Source organism: Notamacropus eugenii, chromosome 3, assembly GCF_028372415.1.
Source record: "Notamacropus eugenii isolate mMacEug1 chromosome 3, mMacEug1.pri_v2, whole genome shotgun sequence".
Taxonomy (NCBI): domain Eukaryota; kingdom Metazoa; phylum Chordata; class Mammalia; order Diprotodontia; family Macropodidae; genus Notamacropus; species Notamacropus eugenii.
The window spans coordinates 484,099,162-484,114,440 of record NC_092874.1 but is presented as its reverse complement, the minus strand read 5'-3'; the positions used below and the strand labels follow the sequence as shown (position 1 = coordinate 484,114,440).

Here is a 15,279-nt window from a genome sequence, read left to right as displayed (position 1 = left end):
TAAGTGCCCTCATTTCCATCCTTCCATCTCTATCTGGTAAAGGGTTGTCTGTCTTTCCTGCTAGAAATAAACTGCCTTCTCAGAGATTATCCCCTCTGATGGTCAGAGGAATGAGGGCACTCCCTGCTCCCCAAGGAGAATCCATCAGATACCTAGAATGGGACAGTGACTTGTCTGAAGGCCCACAGCTAGTCAGGCCACAGCTGGGACTGAAGTACAGGACTCTTGGCTGCTGCTGAATTTTCTTACCCTGGCCCGCACATCAGCAGCACCATACCTGAGAGAGAGAAGCTGATCAGCCTCCGGCTTCCTTGGCCCTGAGCAGCCTCATCGTTGGCGATAGTTTTAAAAATCTGTAGGAAGAAGGGAAATGGGGAGAATGGTGAGATCAGCGCTGACTGCCTTTAATGAGTTTGTTCCAGCTGAAGCAGGCACGCTGGGAATGCTGATTTACCAGAGACCATACAATGGAATTTCTCTTTGGGGCCACTATTCTAGGGTTGGGGAATCTTATATCAATGCCTGTGTGTTAGAAGAACTGCAAGCCCTGGAACAAGTCCTGACAGCCCCTCCCCGAGCTGTGACCTGGAGGAACCACTCCCAAGGCTGTTTGCTACAGTGCTGTCCCCTGGGAGGGGTGCTGAGCACTGTGAGACCACAGGACACCACCCAAGGCAGTACCAGGAAGGCTGCTGCTAAGTGGGGCAGTGGGAGGGCAGGAGCTCACTTCTCACAAGCAGCTGGCAGCTTCGTAGCTTGACTGTATTCATTGTTTGATTGTTGGTGGTTGCTAAGTATGTAAGAAGTCCCGTCATTTCTGTGCAGCTGCTGAAGTGCTAAGAGTGTTGTTGGACTCCTCTAAATTGAGTGCCCAGGAAAATTAGTACTCTAAGGCAACGCCAAGTCCTAGCTGCACTGCCCTATCTAAAACTCCATTTGGGGACCAACGAAAGATCCTAATTGCTTTGTTCAGCATCTGTAGAGGTTAGCACCTTGAATCTACTAAGCCTTAATATCTATCTAAATTATCTGTAATGTATATGTTCTGTTCTATCTACATATATACACATATAAAAGGATGTGTGTGTACATGTTGTGTGCCTGTGTGTGTGTGTGTGTGTGTGCGTGCATATGCAGCAGTGGAGGAAATCTTTATACCAAGAGTTCTCTACCCCAGGGAAATCTTCAGAGGTTGATTGGTCCAGTGTTTAGAGAACTGAACTTGAAGTTAGGAAAGCCTGAGTTTGAATCCAACTTCAGACACTAAGTAACTATCTGACCCTGGGCTAGTCACTTAAATTTCCTTGGTCTCAGTTTCTTCATTTATAAAATGGTACATGAGTAGCACCGGTCTGGCTACATTATTAACATGTGTAAAACATTTTGAAAACCTTAAAGTATTATGGAAATGTCAGCTTCTATAATTATTATACACACGAGTATGTGTATATGTGTGTACATTTGCACAGAGACAAAGTGTCCCTCCAAATCATTATGCTGCACCCCTTTCTCCCTCTCCTCCACCCCATGCATACACAAACACACACACACACGCACACACACACATGCTCAGAGGAAGTGTGGTAGATAAGGAAACTGGCCTTGGAACAAGAAGACCTTCCTTCGACTGCCTGTACAACTCTAGGCCTGTCACTCTAAGTGAATCTTCATGACCAGAAATTGCAAAGGAAAGAGGGATTTTCCTCAATTCCTGCTGATGTCACAAGTGCTTATGTATAGACATAGACATCTGTATACATGCACATGCACATGTACGTTGGAGCTTTATTCTTATTCATAAAATGCTTTGGTTTCCACCAAGCTGCTCACTTTCAGTTTCTTCAGTCTTTCTTAGATGTTTGGGGTGAATTGAGGCAATGAGATTGTGCTTGGAGGGAAGCCCAGTTGAGCAGTTCTCTCTCTCCTCCCCCCCCCCCCCTCAGAAGGCAGCTGTGGCAGCAGCTGGAGGGGAGGGAATTTGATATCCTGAGGACGAACAGGTGAGGAGAATGATGACTGAGGCCCAGTAGCTAGTGAGGGGTCTCTTCACAGAGCTGGAGATATCCTTCCCATTCCAGGGCCTAGATGGAGGGAAGGGAAACCATACCTGGTTTCTGATTTCAGCAGGCAGGGTTGTCTCAAACTCTCCCCAAGACTCCATTCCTCACAATGGTCACCACAATATAATCTTGTATACTTATCTGTGCACATGTGTCCTCCTTCAGCTACACTGTAAGCCCTGGGAGGCCCAGGACCTCAGCAATTCCATTTAGGAATCCTCAACATCCAGCATACGATAGGGTACAATGATCAGCTTACTAAATGCAGGTTGAATGCAATTGTGAGAGGCCAGGCCTCTGGGATGTCCCTCTCTCCTTACATAAACCAGCCCCACCTCAGTCTCCCTTCACCTTCTGAGTCTTCCCCTTGGCCATTCCTGGGTCCGGGGAGGGGAGAAGGGGCAGATGCCCAGGGGAGCTTGGAGAGCCTTGAGTTAAAGCTGAAGGCTTCAGCAGGTGGGGCTGTGACATGGCCTAGAAGGTAAAATGGGAAGGGACACAGAGATTGGACTCCAGCCCTGTGATGGGGCCTTCAAGGCAGTCAGCTCACCTCCTAGGTATTGAGGGCTGGGCTGTCTCATGGTTCTAGAGGGAGGTGTCCAGGACCCACTGAAGCCACTTCACAAGAGAAGTAGACAATGGAAAGCACATTGGGCTGCACCTAACTGACATCAAGCTAAAATTGGACTAACCCACAATTCCCTTTCATCTGATTTTCTAAAAATGGCAGAACAGAGAAGATCAGGGTAAAAGAAAGTCAGCCCTGAGAATTAAAACAAACCATCCCCAAACATCAATGGTTCTGGAGCCTCCCTCCCTTCCACAGAGAGGTGGTGGGGTGTTACAAGGGTGGAATGTGGCATGCACTCTTGGGGGAGGGGTCACTGCTCTGCTTTCTCACTTTCCAGGCAGGATTCAAATAGGATGGGAGAGAGGTGGGAGGTCTTCACAGAAGTGACTGTGATAGTAAAATCAGAAGTCAGCAAGAAAGCTTTGTAAAAGCACAAATTGTAAAAGTACATATTAAACATTGTATATACAATTGTATTATACAATGCATATTATACATGATACATATTATACTTTATGCACACATCTATACATTACATCTGCATATGTGCATGCACTGATACATGTATGTGTATTTTTTCAGAGCTCAGGTCTCATCTTCTCCCAGAAGCTGTACCTGAGCACAGATCTCCCTGAAACCCTTTTGCACACTCATCTGTGTGCATCCCCGTATTGAATGTGGGCTCTTTGGGGACAGGGCCCATCTTCATGTTTGTCTCTGTAGCTCCAGCACTGGACAGAGGCAGCAACAGATTATTTCACTGGGAAGTAGTAAGCACTGAATTCAAATGTTGCCTCTGAGAGTAGCTATGTGATCCTGGAGCCTCAGGCAATGCTCTGATACCATCCTGGGAAGGAGGGCTGTGTTCTGCACAGGTCAAGTCAGTAACCATTGATTACATCCCTACTATGTGCCAGGCATAGTGTTAATCACTGGGGAATACAATGAAAGACAAAACAAACAAAACCCAGTTCCTATTCACAAGGAACAGATAGAAGGCAGTGCCATCCAGAAAATGAAGATGCCTGAAATTGGGAGGGGGAGGGTCTTGGGCAGCGCCCAGCCAGGAGCCAGGGGCACTGGATACCAGAGTACTGGGGAGTGTACGAAGCCTGGAAAGGTAGGAGGGGGCATGGTAAGAAGGGCTCTGAATGTAAACAGGATTTTGTATTTTATCCTGGGGGTGATTTGAACTCAGGACTCATTCAGGATTTTGCACAAAAGTTGTTATTGTTTTATCCTTTGTTCTTGAAGAGGACCATGACATGTAAGTAAATTGGATTTAAGTGAAGGAGGGCTGTGCAAAGTCACCAGTCTCATTTTCTCCTCTGGAGCCATCTGGGTCCAGTGGCAAGCTACAGATCAGAACAATTGGAGATGGCCCTGGATTCAGGGGGAGATCTTGACCTTTTCAATCTAAGGTCTTTAACAGGTCTCAGTCTGACTGAAGTAACACCCATTCAGTGATTACAGCTAGGTAAAAAACGAGGCAGAGGATGATCTTTTTTACCTAGTTAAAAAATACTTCATTTTGGGGTGGAGCCAAGATGGCGGAATAGAAAGACGCACATATACATAGCTCCGAACCCACAACCCATAGAACGGCTACAGGGAAGTAACTCACAGCGAATTCTGCACCCAGAGGCCATGGGACATTGGAGCGAGGGAGATTTCTGTTGCGGAGACAGACCTGCAAACCTCTTGCAAAAGGTCCTTCACGCTGCGGACTGGGCGCCGGGACTGGGAGCTGAGTGCAGCCCTGCCACGGCCATGGCACCAAGAGGAAAAGATCCGAGCAGGCTTCAGGGATGGGATCTCCAGCAGCCACGTGGGTCCCTCCACCCACAGAGGGACCTGCAAACCTCTCGCAAAAGGTCCGTCGCACTGCAGACGCGGAGCCCAGCCCAGCCCAGACCTGCTGCGGCCGCGGCACTGAGAGAAACAGATCCGAGCAGGCTTCAGGGACGGGATCTCCAGCGGCCGCACAAGTCCCTCCACCCACAGGTGACGGGGGTCCATGAGAGAGTCTCTTTGGCGGGTCGAGAGGGAAGTGGGGTGCCCCCATAACTCAGGCCCCCCCGGGAGGTAGAAGCTGAGAGGCGGCTGCAGACAGGGGCTCCCCAAGCGGGCGGGAGCCTGAATCCATTGTGGAAGGTCTGTGCATAAACCCCCTGAGGGAACTGAGCCTGAGAGGCGGCCCTGCCCCAACCTGACCGCCTGAACTTAATTCTCACACTAAATAACAGCCCTGCCTCCACCAAAAGCCCTAAGGCGGGAAGCAGCATTTGAATCTCAGACCCCAAACGCTGGCTTGGAGGATCAGGAGGCAAGGTGGGTGTGAGGAGAATATTCAGAGTCAAGTCGCTGGCTGGGAAAATGCCCAGAAAAGGGAAAAGAAATAAGACTATAGAAGGTTACTTTCTTGGTGAACAGGCATTTCCTCCCTTCCTTTCTGATGAGGAAGAACAATGCTTACCATCAGGCAAAGACACAGAAATCAAGGCTTCTGTGTCCCAGCCCACCCAATGGGCTCAGGGCATGGAAGAGCTCAAAAAGAATTTTGAAAATCAAGTTAGAGAGGTAGAGGAAAAGCTGGGAAGAGAAATGAGAGACATGAAGTCAAAGCATGAACAGCAGATCAGCTCCCTGCTAAAGGAGACCCAAAAAAATGTTGAAGAAAATAACACCTTGAAAACTAGCCTAACTCAATTGGCAAAAGAGGTTCAAAAAGCCAATGAGGAGAAGAATGCTTTCAAAAGCAGAATTAGCCAAATGGAAAAGGAGATTCAAAAGCTCACTGAAGAAAACAGTTCTTTCAAAACTAGAATGGCACAGATGGACGCTAAAGACTGTGTGAGAAAGACAGATATCACAATACAAAACCAAAAGAATGGAAAAATGGAAGATAATGTGAAATATCTCATGGGAAAAACAACTGACCTGGAAAATAGATCCAGGAGAGACAATTTAAAAATTTTGGGACTACCTGAAAGCCATGATCAAAAGAAGAGCCTAGACATCATCTTTCATGAAATTATCAAGGAAAACTGCCCTGAGATTCTAGAACCAGAGGGCAAAATAAATATTCAAGGAATCCACAGAACACCGCCTGAAAGAGATCCAAAAAGAGAAACTCCTAGGAACATTGTGGCCAAATTCCAGAGCACCTAGGTCAAGGAGAAAATATTGCAAGCAGCTAGAAAGAAACAATTCAAGTACTGTGGAGATACAATCAGGATAACACAAGATCTAGCACCCTCTACATTAAGGGATTGAAGGGCATGGAATAGGATATTCCAGAAGTCAAAGGAATTAGGACTAAAACCAAGAATCACCTACCCAGCAAAACTGAGTATAATACTTCAGGGGAAGAATTGGTCTTTCACTGAAATAGAGGATTTTCAAGCATTCTTGATGAAAAGACCAGAGCTGAAAAGAAAATTTGGCTTTCAAACACAAGAATGAAGAGAAGCATGAAAAGGTGAACAGCAAAGAGAAGTCATAAGGGACTTACTAAAGTTGAACTGTTTACATTCCTACATGGAAAGACAATATTCGTAACTCTTGAAACATTTCAGTATCTGGGTACTGGGTGGGAGTACACACACACACATGCACACACGCACACATACATAGAGACAGAGTGCACAGAGTGAATTGAAGAGGATGGGATCATATCTTAAAAAAAATGAAATCAAGCAGTGAGAGAGAAATATATTGGGAGGAGAAAGGGAGAAATTGAATGGGGCAAATTATCTCTCATAAAAGAGGCAAACAAAAGACTCATTAGTGGAGGGATAAAGAGGGGAGGTGAGAGAAAAACATGAGGTCTACTCTCATCACATTCCACTACAGGAAAGAATAAAACGCACACTCATTTTGGTAGGAAAACCTATCTCACAATACAGGAGAGTGGGGGACAAGGGCACAAGCAGGGTGGGGGGGAGGATAGAGGGGAGGGCATGGGGAGGAGAATGCAATCCGAGGTCGACACTCATGGGGAGGGAAAGGATCATAAGAGAATAGAAGTAATGGGGGACAGGATAGGATGGAGGGAAATATAGTTAGTGCTATACAACACAACTATTATGGAAGTCATTTGCAAAACTACACAGATTTGGCCTATATTGAATTGCTTGCCTTCCAAAGGGAAGGGGTGGAGAGGGAGGGAGGTAAAGAAGTTGGAATTCAAAGTGTTAGGATCAACTGTAATGTTCTTGCTACTAGGAAATAAGAAATACAGATAAAGGGGTATAGAAAGCTATCTGGCCCTACAGGACAAAAGAGAAGACAGAGACAAGGGCAGAGAGGGATGATAGAAGAGAGAGCAGATTGGTCATAGGGGCAATTAGAATGCTTGGTGTTTGGGGGGGGGAGGGGATAAAAGGGGAGAAAAATTTGTAACCCCAAATTTTGTGAAAATGAATGTTAAAAGTTAAATAAATAAATTTAATTATAAAAAAAATACTTCTTTTGAGCCTGGTATTTGAAAATCAAAATTTCTGTTCAGCTCTGGTGTTTTCATCAGGAAAGTTTGAAAGTCCCCTCTTTCACTGAAAGTCCATCTTTTCCCCTGAAAGATTATGCACAATTTTGCTGGGCAGTTGATTCTTGATTGTAATCTAAGCTTCTCTGCCTTACAGAATATCATATTCCAAACCCTCTGATTCTTTAATGTGGAAACTGCCAAGTCCTGTGTAATCTTCATTGTGGCTCCTTGATATTCGAGTTGTTTCTTTCTGGCTGTTTGTAGTATTTTCTCCTTGACCTGATAATTCTGGAGTTTGGCTATAATATTCTCTGCAGTTTTCATTTTGGGATCTTTCATGAGATGATCAATACAGTTTTACTATTTTACCATCTAGTTCTAGGATATCAGGACAGATTTCCTTGATAATTTCTTGAAAGATGCTGTCCAGGTTCTTTTTTGATCATGACTTTTGGTAGTCCAAAATTCTTAAATTATCTCTCCTAGACCTATTTTTTCAGATTAGTTATTTTTCCAATAAGGTATTTTACGTTTTTTCTATTTTTTTCATTTTTCATTTTGTTTGACTGATTCTTGATGTTATCATAGAGTAATTAGCTTCCACTTGCCTAATTCTAATTTTAAGTAGTTATTTTCTTTAATTAACTTTTGTACACCCTTTCCATTTGGCCAATTCTGCTTATAAAGAGTTATTTTCTTCAGAAAGTTATTCTCCCCCTAAAAAAATTTGATTAATTGTATTTTTTAAGGAATTGTTTTCTTCAGTAAAGTTTTGTCCTTCCCTTTCCAGGCTATTGACTCTCTCTTGCATAACCCCCATTTCCTTTCTCAATTTTTCATCTACCTGTCTGATTTTAAAAATTCTTTCTGAGGTCCTTCCAGAAGACTTTTTGGGTTTGAGACCAATTTGAGACCAATTCTTATTCCCTTTTATTGTGAAATTATTATTTCACAAAAGGCGTTTTGACATTGTTGTTCTCTGAGTTTGTGTTTTGATCTTCCCTGTCTCCATAGTAACTTTCTATGGCTCTTTCCTTTTATCTATTTTTTTTTTGCTCATTTTAAGTCTATTTTGTGACTTTTAAAGTTCAGCTCTACTCCTGGGGAACAGATGTCCCTGTCCCAAGCTTCTTGTGCTGGGGGCCAAGACCCCAGGTGCTGAAGGCTTGCCCATTGCAATTGCATATGGGAGTAGCCTGGTCTAGTTGTGCCTGTTGTGCTGGGGCTGGCAGTTTGCCTTCTGCAATGGAGTTGGATTCCTCCCAGCTGGCCTCCTGTATCACTAGCCTGCTGAGCCAGGACTGAGGGGTGTCAGCTGCTGTTCTGTGCTGTGGCTGCCCAGACACCACCTGCCCTGGGCTATGCTCCCCTTTTATCCAAGTGAGACAGACCTTTCCTGAACTTATTCTAAGTTATCTGAAGCTGAAAAATGGTTTCATTCCCTCTTTTTGTAGGTTCTGTCACCCTAAAGTTCATTTAGAGGCTTGATTTAATGTTGTTTCTGAGAGAGACGGGGGACAGCTCAGGTCACTTCTTGGTTTTTCTCTGCCATCTTGACTAATCCTCCATTTTTCATCTTCCATTAGTATCCAGTTTCAAATCCCACTTCTGGTAATTATTACCTATGTGACCTTGAGCAAGTCACTCACCTTCCCTTGGTTTCAGTTTTCCCATCTATGAAATGAGGGGACTGTGGCATCAATGACCTTAAGTCCCTTCCAACTCTGGATAATCAAGTGTGAAGTCTCATCACTTCTGTCCCTCTAACAATTCTCACATAGATACTTTTTCTTCTGTATATTTTGTATATTTCTATTTATTTATATGTATATTTTCACAGATTTAGAACTAGAAGGGACCTTAGAAGTCATTGAGTCCAATCCCCTCATTATACAGATGAAGAAACTGAGAACTAGAGAAGTCTAAGTCGTACAAGTGGCAAGTGAAAGGGCTAGAATTTAGACTTAGGTCCTCTCACTTCAAAGCCAGAGGACTTCCCCTACAGCAAGCTGCTCCCTACCCCCTAGAAGAAGGTAAGTTCCTTGAGAATGGATATAAATGTCAGCTATTTTCACCTCCTCCCCCAATCTCCCGTATGAGGTAAGTACTACAGATATTATCACTCCCAATTTCTGAACAAGGAAAACTGAGGCTAAAGAGGTCCTGGTGAGGGGTAGGTACAGCAGGAGAGAGTGTTCAGTTTTTCACCACCATGCTTGGGTCAAGAAAGAGAACCTGGTTGCCCTTTGTCATTGTCTATTAACTCACACAGGGAATTTAAAAAGGATTCATTTATATTGTAACTGCTAGAGTCCATGGCCAGATAAGAACTTGGCTAAGGGCTGTACTTTGTCCTTAAACTCTCTTCTGGCTAGATGGCCCCTTCCTCAGATGAATGACTCTGCTTTGGCACAGAAAGGAACAAGGTCTAATTCCTCAGACTTCCTGGCCACTTCCATTTAACTCTCCACATTTCTTCCAGGGACCAGCATTCATTGTACAAATGTTAACACTGTTCCAGAATAGTCTAGGTGGAAAAGCTGCGGCATGGCATAGAGGATAGAGCACAAGACTTAGACCAAAGAGTCTCGGGTTCAAATCTCACCCTTGCCATTGATTTATCTGGGTGACTCTACATGATCCCTCAGTTTTCTCATCTTCAAAATGGGTATAAATAATACTTCTTGTCCCTACCTCACAGGGCTGCTGTGAAGGGAAAGCTTAAAGCATCACATGGGCGCGACTGAGTGCTATGAACAGTCATGACAATGACTCATTGATGGCACCTTTGAGTTTACAGAGCATGTTCTCTGTGACTGCCCCTGGCTGAGGAGGTTAAGTACCAATCTCTTCCAATTTTGATATAGGGAAACTGAGGGTTAGGAAGGTGAAGGTATTTGCCCAAAGTCATAAAGTTAGGAAACTTCCAAGAAAGGGAACCTTTCTTTAACCAACAATTGAATTTCTGAAGAGATCACAGTCACTTGGCACCTTATGCAGATAACTCCCTAATCCATTTGTGTTTGCTTCTTAGAGGTCTTAAAGAAAGATGGTAGAAATCCTCCATAATGGGATAAGGACTAGAGCAGGATTGGACAATACTAACAAATGGGAGCAAGCACTTGATTTGGGCACCTCTTAGAGAGTTCATTTGGCAGACAAAGGATTCTATGAAAAGAGGATTTTAAGAGCTCACCCCTCTCCCCATCTCTTGCACAGCCTATTCATGGGGTCTGCAGGAAACCATGGCACTGGGGCTGAATTCACTGCAGATGCACGAAGGCGGGTTTTATGATGGGGCCTTCAACAGAAATAGGTTTGGAGGAGGGTCAGATTTCAAGGAAAAGCAATGATTTCTGATTTGGAGATACTGAGTTTGAGATATCTATGGGACATTCAAGAGATGTATAGAAGGCAGCTGGAGCTCAGAAGAGAATCTAGGGCTGGACACATGGATTTGAGAATCATGCAGATAGAAATGATGGTGGGACAGAGATAGATGTAAAGAGGGAAGAGACCCACGAAAGAGGAATAAGAAGAATGGTGATCCAACAAAGGATATGGAGAAACAGCAGTCAGGTAGTAGAAGAACTGAGAGAAAATAGTATCATGGAAGCCAAAGAAGGAGAGCATCCAGAGGGAAAGAGGAGCAATCAGTAGCACTGAAAACTGCAGGAAGGTCTAGGAGGACAAGGACTGAGAAAAGGCCCCAACATTGAATTTTGAAGAAATTCTTGGTAACCTTACAGAGAGCAGGTTCAGGGAAGCAACATGGTCAGAGCAAAACCACAAGGAGTTGAATTAAAGATGGATCTAAATATGCTGCTCATGTTCCTGCAGATGACTTGCTGCAAAAAGCCATGTAAAGGTAACCAGGAGATGTATGACTGGACAAAGAGGTGACCACTTACTCAATGAGACTGGAGAAAGGTGAATAGTCTGAGAGCTGTCCTGATGGGCATGAGATGCTTAAAGACCTAGAGGAAAGTCTGCAGCAGAATGGGACTTCCTGCCTCTTGAACATGAATAAGAATAAGAATAAGAAGATGGGGCTCCCTTGCATCTGAGGGGTTAACCCTGTAACAAACACAGGCACACACTCCATGCATGTTCTACACAGGTGGGTCCACTCTAGAAGGACTCCATTTATGGGTCTACGGCTGGAATGGAGTCTTTTTTTTAACAGACCACTTAGAGTGTCAAAGAGCTGTACAAATGTACTATACTCTCCCACGGCCACCCACGTGTGAATGCCCACACAAAGCTACATAGGAGAGTTCTACTAACCTGCTCTGGCAGACAGCCCCATTCTGGGTATGCCATGGTTGTTGTTCTTCTTACAGGATCCCCCAGACCAGCATCACCACTGGGAAAACTCCCAGGACCCCTGAGTAAGCCAGGAGTGGGCAGAGGCATCAGCTCACACTGGTGCCACCAGCACTGAGGGCTCGTACCTTTCCCCTTGCAATCAGGTTAGCAAGCACAGAGGGCCTTACATCCCTGAGGACATGTGGGCACCCAGGGAGGGGGTTAACCAAGGATCTGGGTCCTTCTGGATCAGGACATCACTGGGACAAGATGGTTAAGACTGGGTTCTGAGTCCCCAGCAGCACTGGGATTCTGGCTGAGCTAGGTCCTAGCACCTTAAGAGGAGGACCCTCTTTTAACCACCCTCCCCCACATCACCAGGGCTATGGTTTTGGGAGCTGATATCTAATGATCTACTAAGAGTTAAGCATTAATTGTTCTGAAAAGTAGTGGGAGGCTTTTAGCTGAGCCAAGCTTGGCATAAGCAAGCCAAGGATGGGGTCACAAGGTCTCCTGTGGAGACCACCTGTCCAGGACCACAGGAGTTAAAGCAAAACAGCAGCAAGCCCACTGGAAATATACCAGTACCTTTGAAAGGCAATTTCTACTGATTTGATTTTTCTTCCTCCTTCATATCCCTATCAGTCTCTCTCCCTTCTTTGTCCATTATTAACAGAAGGTTACAAAAGAACGAAGAGAGCAGCACAGCAAAATGAGGCAAAGTGTTGCTTGGAGGCTTAATGCCCACGAGCTTATTGTCTACCCAAGGTTGAGGATTAAAAAGACAAGAATTTGAAGAAAATTTGAGGACAGGGATTCATGAGTAAGATGACCTGGTAAGCCATGGACTCAAGGCATGAGTGAAAGTGAGGCCAGAACAGAGGTGGGGGCTGGAAATGTCAATGAGGGCAAAGAAGGGGCTTAGGAAGTGAGAGGGAGAAGCAGAGATGAAAAGATTGGAGATTATGCTCAAAGAATTCATGATCTTTAAGTTTCATAAGATGGTAAGGCCTAAGAGATGGACACACCTGTGAGAGGCTGACATGGAGCAGAGACGTAGGCTGTGGGAACTGAGGCAGTTGATGAACTGGAGCACTTGGTTGTTGGAGGGGAAATCTATGGAGCACATTTATGGAAGGCCCCATCTATGAAGAAGTGGTTTGGCTTTGGATTGAAAAGAATACTGAGATGGTTGGTGAGGTCCTCATGAGAGAATGTCTGGAGTGGAGAAAAGGCACTTGATGAGCTCTTTTGGAAGACTTCTCTATGGATACAGAATCCATTGTTAGGCTTGGCTGATGGGTTGACTCATGTTCCTGAACTACTTCTCTTTCTTTCCTCTCTTTTAAAAAAAATTTTTTTTGTTGGAGTGGATGACTTGCCAGGTAGGAGAAGAAGGAGGGAAATATAGGAAGGAAATTGATATAAAAACAAAAGGTGTCAATTAAATTTTTTTTTTTTAATAAAAAGGGAGCATAGGGGACCTGCAAACCGCTCTCAAAAGGTCCGTCGCGCTGCAGACGTGGAGCCCAGCCCAGACCTGCAGTGGCCGCAGCTCCGAGAGGTACAGATCTGAGCAGGCTTCAGGGACGGGATCTCCAGCAGCTGCACAAGTCCCTCCACCCACAGGTGACGGGGGTCCATGAGAGAGTCTCTTTGGCGGGTCGAGAGGGGAGTGGGGTGCTCCCATGGCTCGGCCCCCCCAGGAGATAGAAGCTGAGAGGCGGCTGCAGACAGGGGCTCCCCAAGCGGGCGGGAGCCTGGATCCATTGTGGAAGGTCTGTACATAAACCCCCCGAGGGAACTGAGCCTGAGAGGCGGCCCTGCCCCGACCTGACCACCTGAACTTAATTCTCACACTGAATAACAGCCCTGCCTCCACCAAAAGCCCTAAGGCGGGAAGCAGCATTTGAATCTCAGACCCCAAACGCTGGCTGGGAGGATCAGGAGGTGAGGTGGGTGTGAGGAGAATATTCAGAGGTCAAGTCACTGGCTGGGGAGAATGCCCAGAAAAGGGAAAAGAAATAAGACTATAGAAGGTTACTTTCTTGGTGAACAGGCATTTCCTCCCTTCCTTTCTGATGAGGAAGAACAATGCTTACCATCAGGCAAAGACACAGAAATCAAGGCTTCTGTGTCCCAGCCCACCCAATGGGCTCAGGGCATGGAAGAGCTCAAAAAGAATTTTGAAAATCAAGTTAGAGAGGTGGAGGAAAAACTGGGAAGAGAAATGAGAGGGATGAAAGAGAAGCATGAACAGCAGATCAGCTCCCTGCTAAAGGAGACCCAAAAAAATGTTGAAGAAATTAACACTTGAAAACTATCCTAACTCAACTGGCAAAAGAGATTCAAAAAGCCAATGAGGAGAAGAATGCTTTCAAAAGCAGAATTAGCCAAATGGAAAAGGAGATTCAAAAGCTCACTGAAGAAAATAGTTCTTTCCAAACTAGAATGGCACAGATGGACGCTAAGGACTTTGTGAGAAAGACAGATATCACAGAACATAGCGAGAAGATTGGAAAAATGGAAGATAATGTGAAATATCTTATTGGAAAAACAACTGACCTGGAAAATAGATTCAGGAGAGACAATGTAAAAATTCTGGGACTACCTGAAAACCATGATCAAAAGAAGAGCCTAGACATCATCTTCCATGAAATTATCAAGGAAAACTGCCCTGAGATTCTAGAACCAGAGGGCAAAATAAATATTCAAGGAATCCACAGAACACCGCATGAAAGAGATCCAAAAAGAGAAACTCCTAGGAACATCATGGCCAAATTCCAGAATTCCCAGGTGAAAGAGAAAATATTGCAAGCAGCTAGAAAGAAACAATTCAAGTATTGTGGAAATACAATCAGGATAACACAAGATCTAGCACCCTCTACATTAAGGGATTGAAGGGAATGGAATAGGATATTCCAGAAGTCAAAGGAACTAGGACTAAAACCAAGAATCACCTACCCAGCAAAACTGAGTATAATACTTCAGGAGAAAAAATGGTCTTTCAATGAAATAGAGGATTTTCAAGCATTCTTGACGAAAAGACCAGAGCTGAAAAGAAAATTTGACTTTCAAACACAAGAATGAAGAGAAGCATGAAAAGGTGAACAGCAAAGAGAAGTCATAAGGGACTTACTAAAGTTGAACTGTTTACATTCCTACATGGAAAGACAATATTCGTAACTCTTGAAACATTTCAGTATCTGGGTACTGGGTGGGAGTACACACACACACATGCACACACGCACACATACATAGAGACAGAGTGCACAGAGTGAATTGAAGAGGATGGGATCATATCTTAAAAAAAATGAAATCAAGCAGTGAGAGAGAAATATTGGGAGGAGAAAGGGAGAAATTGAATGGGGCAAATTATCTCTCATAAAAGAGGCAAGCAAAAGACTTATTAGTGGAGGGATAAAGAGGGGAGGTGAGAGAAAAACATGAGGTCTACTCTCATTACATTCCACTACAGGAAAGAATAAAACGCACACTCATTTTGGTAGGAAAACCTATCTCACAATACAGGAGAGTGGGGGACAAGGGCACAAGCAGGGTGGGGGGGAGGATAGAGGGGAGGGCATGGGGAGGAGAATGCAATCCGAGGTCGACACTCATGGGGAGGGAAAGGATCATAAGAGAATAGAAGTAATGGGGGACAGGATAGGATGGAGGGAAATATAGTTAGTGCTATACAACACAACTAGTATGGAAATCATTTGCAAAACTACACAGATTTGGGCTATATTGAATTGCTTGTCTTCCCAAGGGAAGGGGTGGAGAGGGAGGGAGGTAAAGAAGTTGGAACTCAAAGTGTTAGGATCAACTGTAATGTTCTTACCACTAGG

The 15,279-nt window shown here is 44.6% G+C and overlaps 1 protein-coding gene across 2 annotated transcripts in view; it reads right to left on the bottom strand.

The window, feature by feature from the left end:
- Positions 1 to 11,791, bottom strand: part of HECW1 (HECT, C2 and WW domain containing E3 ubiquitin protein ligase 1) — a 91,918-nt gene extending 80,127 nt beyond the window's left edge. For both annotated transcript variants that reach the window (XM_072599120.1, XM_072599122.1), the window contains exons 1-2: positions 11,408 to 11,791; positions 278 to 353 (exon numbers count right to left, since the gene is read on the bottom strand). In XM_072599120.1, the coding sequence (XP_072455221.1) occupies positions 278 to 353; positions 11,408 to 11,536 (205 nt within the window). In that variant the 5' untranslated portion in view covers positions 11,537 to 11,791. The remainder of the gene's footprint in view (positions 1 to 277; positions 354 to 11,407) is intronic.
- Between the last annotated feature and the right edge of the window lie 3,488 nt (positions 11,792 to 15,279).